This window comes from Limulus polyphemus, unplaced genomic scaffold (assembly GCF_000517525.1).
Source record: "Limulus polyphemus unplaced genomic scaffold, Limulus_polyphemus-2.1.2 Scaffold692, whole genome shotgun sequence".
Classification (NCBI taxonomy): domain Eukaryota; kingdom Metazoa; phylum Arthropoda; class Merostomata; order Xiphosura; family Limulidae; genus Limulus; species Limulus polyphemus.
The window spans coordinates 134,503-140,912 of NW_013666302.1; the positions used below are offsets into that span (position 1 = coordinate 134,503).

At 33.1% G+C, this 6,410-nt stretch overlaps 1 protein-coding gene across 1 annotated transcript in view; it reads right to left on the bottom strand.

The window, feature by feature from the left end:
• The window catches only part of LOC106460002 (CCAAT/enhancer-binding protein zeta-like), a 39,719-nt gene extending 37,973 nt beyond the window's left edge, over window positions 1–1,746 (bottom strand). Inside the window, exons 1-2 of the mRNA XM_022386589.1 lie at window positions 1,630–1,746; window positions 525–636 (exon numbers count right to left, since the gene is read on the bottom strand). Of these exons, the coding sequence (XP_022242297.1) occupies window positions 525–636; window positions 1,630–1,698 (181 nt within the window). The 5' untranslated portion in view covers window positions 1,699–1,746. The remainder of the gene's footprint in view (window positions 1–524; window positions 637–1,629) is intronic.
• Between the last annotated feature and the right edge of the window lie 4,664 nt (window positions 1,747–6,410).

Sequence of the window (6,410 nt, forward strand, 5' to 3'; positions counted from 1 at the left end):
GTTTACACTAGAATTATGATTTTTTTTAAACTACAACAAGTGAATAATAATACTGATAAAAGCAGATACTCCATTTGAAACTATGTTGCCTCAGTGAAATTGACTGATACCATTGTTTTGATTTTTGAGTTATCATGTAATAAAAAAGAAGCAGAAGAAATAAGAACGAGAAATTTGAACTTTTTGCTGTGATACAGCCCTTTCCAGAACTTGTGACACAGTCATTACATAGACATTGTGATAATAGGATACTCTGTATAGTAAAGTTCTGACTACCTATTGATGAGATATTTGAAACACCATTTTGATGAACAATCCAAGCCATCTCTACATAGGCAATGCTACAGTCTTCCTGATAAAAGCCCAAAGCAGGGGTTAAAACTGTATAGCTTTATTTTACTACTACACAAGTACTTTGTAGTCAAAGTCAAATATGTACTGCAAAAAATGCACTGAATCAAGTTTTAGAAATAACCATTATTTAAAATTTTCTTATAAACTTTATTAAAATGTTAAATATTTACAGCATAAGAATATACTTGCTTCTCTTGTTGTCTCATCATCATCTTCTCCATCACTAGCTACCTCCAAAACTTCATCACCGTATGTATCTTTTTTAGAGAAACTACCCTTGTTCTAAATAATTAAAAAAAATATATTTTGTTAAAATCAATGTATAAGGTTCTCATACATATCTAACACATCACCCTAAAACTTAATATTTCCAAAAATAAAACAATCAACTGCTAACTACCTATGAAAATTTAACAAACAGCCATATTTCTGAACACAAGTCAAATTATATTTGCACAAAATAATTTTACATAAATTATTACGATATACATATTATGTGATTATAAATAAATAAAAAAATTTAATGTAATGCCTTGACAAATACAAATAAATGAGAAAAGGACAATTTCCAATGGGTAAAAACAAAACAATAGCAACAAAATTTCTTAAAATCCAATATGGAAAGATTGTGAATAAACAAAGAATCATTTGGCTAATTATTAAACATTTCCAACATGAGTATTACTATCTTATAACTACACATCGGTAAAATTTATGATACAATGTATCCCATCATTACCTCTAATGTAAAATAAATTTCACTTTTATTTCATGCAATTTATAAACAATGTCAATCACAGTGTTAGAACATTAAATTCGAAAGTATATAATCCTTCTAAGGAAGTTGGAAGTTTCAAATTAGTTCCACGTAATACACCACTATGTTTTCATAAACAATGAAAAAGCTACTTCCTAACTACCTGAACTGAAGTTTAACTTTAAGTTCAACTCCCCCGAGATGTAAAAACTTAAAGCTAATGTTTATTTTCAGGAAATTATAGATTCCATTTTAAACTCTTATTTAAATAAAAAAGTACTTATTTATACTGTGCCTTTCTCACAAGCCTGAAAGGCAATACTATTGATCACAGCTTTACTCTATCACTTTTAGTGATACTATTAGTGTTACTGTACCGTACGGTGTACCACTATCAGACCAGTTCTGATGAGAAATTTGAAGGACCAAATAATAAACAGTACTAATACTGTACATAAGACCATGATATTAAAGTCAATTTAAAACTGTTTAACTAGAAACAAAACAATAATGCCTACTTTGGGTTTCATCCAAGACTTCTTTCTTAACAAGTTTTTCTTTGAGGAAAATTTTTTAACATTAGCCATGATGTATCTTCAACATTTAGGCTTAAGCTCTTCACTTCCATGTGTTTGTGTTTTAATATATTAAAAGCGCCATCTGTAAGCAACATTCCACGCAGATTAAAATAATCGACAAAAATAACAACAAAAAAAGAGAGTTTTTCAAAGACCCCTTAACAACTTTTTTATTTTTTAAACTTAAGGTACTGTTCCAATACAGATTGGCTATCATGACGTTAAAAACATGCAGAAACTGGCTTCTACATTAATGCCTTGTTTAAATAATTTAAACTACAAGGAAAAGCTTGAAGTTTATACTTTTTCCTGAAGAGTTTAAAAGTATTGTATTTGTATTGTTACGTCTCCGTTCGTTAATTAACTTTCCGTAACTTCGTTCCGACGAAACTTTAGCGACACAAGTCCTTACTTAATAAAACTGGTTTATTCTTTCCGAATACAACTTTACGATACACTTATTTCCAACAATCGTGCTAAAACAAACGCTATATCAACGAACGTCAACAATACTTCTGACTGCAGTTCACTTACTCACTATCTACACACACACTATTATTCCGTCACGTTGTCACCCTCTTTTATATACCAGACTACCCTATATCTAGTAAATCCTAGAGCATTCGCCAAGGTACAGGATAGTTCTAGAAACGTGGCGTCACACTAGTCATGTGACTTTGCTGACGCAACAGTATTTATGACTAGCTGTCGGCGACCCTAATCTCGAACTAATGACCATAGAAAAGGTAGCCATTAAGTAGCAGCCTCCAACGCTAAGGAATTGACTGCCACTCTTAAAGTAAAGTCACTAGAACTATAAAAATTAAATATATTATGGTAATAAGTATATGATTCAGAAACCAAGATGCAGACTTGTTCTTTAACACTCTTAGCGCTTGGATACAGTTATAAACTTTTAGAATGATTTACTGCTATGTATTTTCAGGTAAAACTGATTTCCCTCAAGAGTCAATTAAAAACATAAGCTATTGGTTCGGCAAAATATATTGAGAAGTAATTCTGAATCTCTACGAAACTGACTGAGGTGGAAAAAGAAGAGACTGGACATAAGTGTATAAAAACACAACAAAAAACAATCGAAATAATATGTGTATATTGGATGAAAAACAACATCTTTATTATGTAGTTATCTCTCTAAACTCTCATAAGAACTTATGAAGATGTTTATTAATAATTTGTTAACTCTGCATATTAAAGTTTAGGGCAGTATCAGTATTTAAAGGAATAACTTAAACTTCACTTCACTTATCAAATTGAGGGCTTCAGCTTGAGAGAGAGAGAGAGCTAACTAAGATATCATAGTATCATATAAAATTTTATAATACACTCCCTTTTAAGACGCCACACATCTCACTATTTGTCAATCCAATTGAAGTCATGGTGGACACAGTACAGATAGTCAATTATGTGGCTTTGTGCTTAGTAACAAGCAAAATCTTTCAGTGATGTCTTTTCTACCTCAATAGTGTCTTTCTTTACTACGTTCACGTTTTTTTATACCTCTTCAATTACATCATTACAGCCTTTCTGTACTTCTTCAATTTTGTTGCTTTAATCCTTCTGTACATCTCAAATAGCTACATTTATCTTGTCTTCTATCAGATATAGTTGTATAGATGGGGATATAGTTGTACAGTTGTACTTTTTCTATGGAAGTCAACGGCAGTTTTTACCAGGTGATAGTTCGAGGTTTTAATCTCCTTATGTGCTAACAAAACCATCATTTCACGAGGAGGGTATGAGTAAAATAATTGGGCAAGCTTTTCCAAATCTTCCGTAAGTTCAACTAAGATATATTAAATCCTTTGTACCCTGTTACTGAACTTTGTTCTGTATACTTGCTTCTGGTGTATTACTCTAAAACTGTTGAATAAGGAAGTTACTATTGCTTTATATTTGTTATGACTATCAGCTGGAAGTTTACTTAATGTTGTCAAAGTTGGTCCTTTTAAGTGAGTAGCAAGATGAATAGTTTGTTGTTCATCATTCATTCTATTCACTCTAGAAATGCATTTTGACCGAGACTGGTATTTCTACCATGATATTATCTTATCATCGCCTATTAATTTCTCATTTAGCTGATGTTGAACTGTCCAGCTAAATTCTTGAACTGGATTTGGTAATGACACGGCTGGAGTAGTCCAGGAAGGACCTACAGTAACAGATGATATATCAGTAGTGGTAATAGGAATATCCCAAATAAGTGCTCCTGATCATATTTTGAAGTAGATGATTTTTTAGGTTGGAACTCTTGAGCTGATGCAGAAAGAGGTATGACTAGTTTAATCTTTGCATTTAATAATTCGTTTTTCACATGTTTTGTTCTCTCACTGATGCTTCTCAGTGGCTCAGTGGTAAGTCTGAAAGCTTATAATGCTAAAAACCTGTTTCCAATCTATGGTCAATTTATAGATGTCATAACCAAAGAGGATATGAAAATTAGGTTAAAGCAAAGTAAGTGTACCTCCTTAAAGGATGCTCTGCAGTTAGTAACAGGACTTTAATCCATTAAATTTGCTGATAAACTACTAAAGGCACCATCTAGAAGTTACGAGAATATCAGATCCTGTTGTATGAAACATCAATACTTCCTATCAGTAGTTTTGAACTGAAAGAATCAGTTAGAGTTAGTTACACAGAATGGGGAAAATAAACCACAAGGTGTTTAAGTGTAACTTGAAAGGGCATATTGCTAGGAACTACAGACAAAAGCTTGTTTGGGAAAAGAATTCCTTCCAGAGAATACTGGAAATAAGGAACTATTCCAAACGTGGGAAACACGGCCATTACAGATGAGACTGTAAGGGATCAATAACTATTTTGAAGCCAAGAAAACAATACCTTGAGGATATGTCTCATAGCCCAATCATTTCAAAGGAATAACAAAGAGCTAACGAGACATCAAAAAAGACAGACAGGAGACTAGATGGACTTTTGGGGCAATGTTCCACTGAGAAACTGAGAATACTCTATCTATCATAAGTGAGATAAAAAGCTCATTATTTAAAGAAACCATTCCATAAGTTTATGGGTTTGTTGATGGAAAGCCTTGCAGTATGTTGATTGACACTTTATACAGCTACAACAGTTCGACCAGATTTGATAATGAAAGGTAGGAAATTGCCGCCAAAGATAAAAAAAAAGAGGAAGTGTGAAGTAAACAACAAATGGACATAGAATTACAACAATAGAAAAGTTAGAAGTTACCCTTATTGTAGGAAATTTCTTTACACCTGACAATGTTTGGGTTTTTGACATCAAGAAAGAGTGCATATTGGGAACTGACTTCATGCATAGACATGGATGTAAAATTAGGATAGCTTCAAATAGTTTCCCAGTCAATGACCAGGAAATTCCTTTGTAATACATGAATATTCCTACATTTGACGTTGAACTCTTCTACATTTGAGGTTGAACTTCTAGTGACAACAGGGAGAATGGTCATTGTGCTACCAAGAAGTGAAATACTAAATCTGGTTGGAAGAACTCTCGTGGATGTGAAGAATAACGATGTCATACATGATTTTATCCAGGAAAGATTTATATTAGCTTCTGATAAAATTAATAGTCACTGTGATGTTAATGATGATAAAGGTAGATTTCATCAAGCTGACATGATATGGCTGTATATTTATCATTGCAAGGAAAGATGAACTCCAAAATTAAGTAAGTGTTGGGAATGATCGTATGTTGTGTTGAAAAGAATTAATGATATAATTTTTAAAATCCAGAAGAACAGGCAATCCAAGCCAAAGGTCACCACCAGGATCATCTTGGAAAGCATTGTTACGACAGCGGAGGTCACGTGACGCTGGTAACACGTAATGAGTATCTAGAAAAATCGAGGAACTTGTCGAACGTCCTAGCGGTTGCTAGAATGGCGCTCTTATAGTATATAAGCCGGCAAATAAAGTGACGGCAACAATTGAATAGCAGACAGAGAGACTGAAGACATAGACGGACAATTGAGTCAAGCGCGGTAGAAGTAAAGTGCGTGAATCGTTCGTTGAGAATTATAGCATGTGTTTAAGTTAAGGTGACTGTGGAAATTAAATGTATTGCAAAGTTGAATTGAGAAAGAATAAACTAGTTTTATTTGAAAAAGGACTTGTATCGCTGAAGTTCTTCGGAAATAATTTTTACGAGTAATTAACTAACGACCAGAGACGTAACAGTATGTTGGTGAGAGAGTGGCCAACTGGGTAACTTCAGGGAAGAAAATGTCAGCAGAAACCCAATTTCTTGAGGAACCCAGGGTTCCTGTTGAGACCTTTCCCAGAAGATCATCAAGGATAGAGTTGCTAGTGGACTCACTCAACCACCTACCTATTGCCGCTGACAGAATAGCAAGTGAAAATAAGGGACCAGAAGTCATCACATCTGTATTCCATGGACTGCAGAAAAGAAAATTCCTAAAGCTATATTTTAATGTTGTAATTTATTTGTTTGCTAGAGGGATCTGCTAGTCATAATGATTATTTAATGATCAAAAGATTTTGCAAAATATCTAGAAGAAGAGTTAGTTATAACTTTGAATAGGTCAGTCATTTAGTTAGATAGTTGTTTTGTTTTCAATATTATAGTGCCAATGAAGTATTGTGATCAATTTTAGTTATACCATATATGTAGTTACTTGACTGATTGGTCATTAAGTTGTTCCAGTAAGTTTATTTCTACATTAATCTTAGTACAATTAGCAA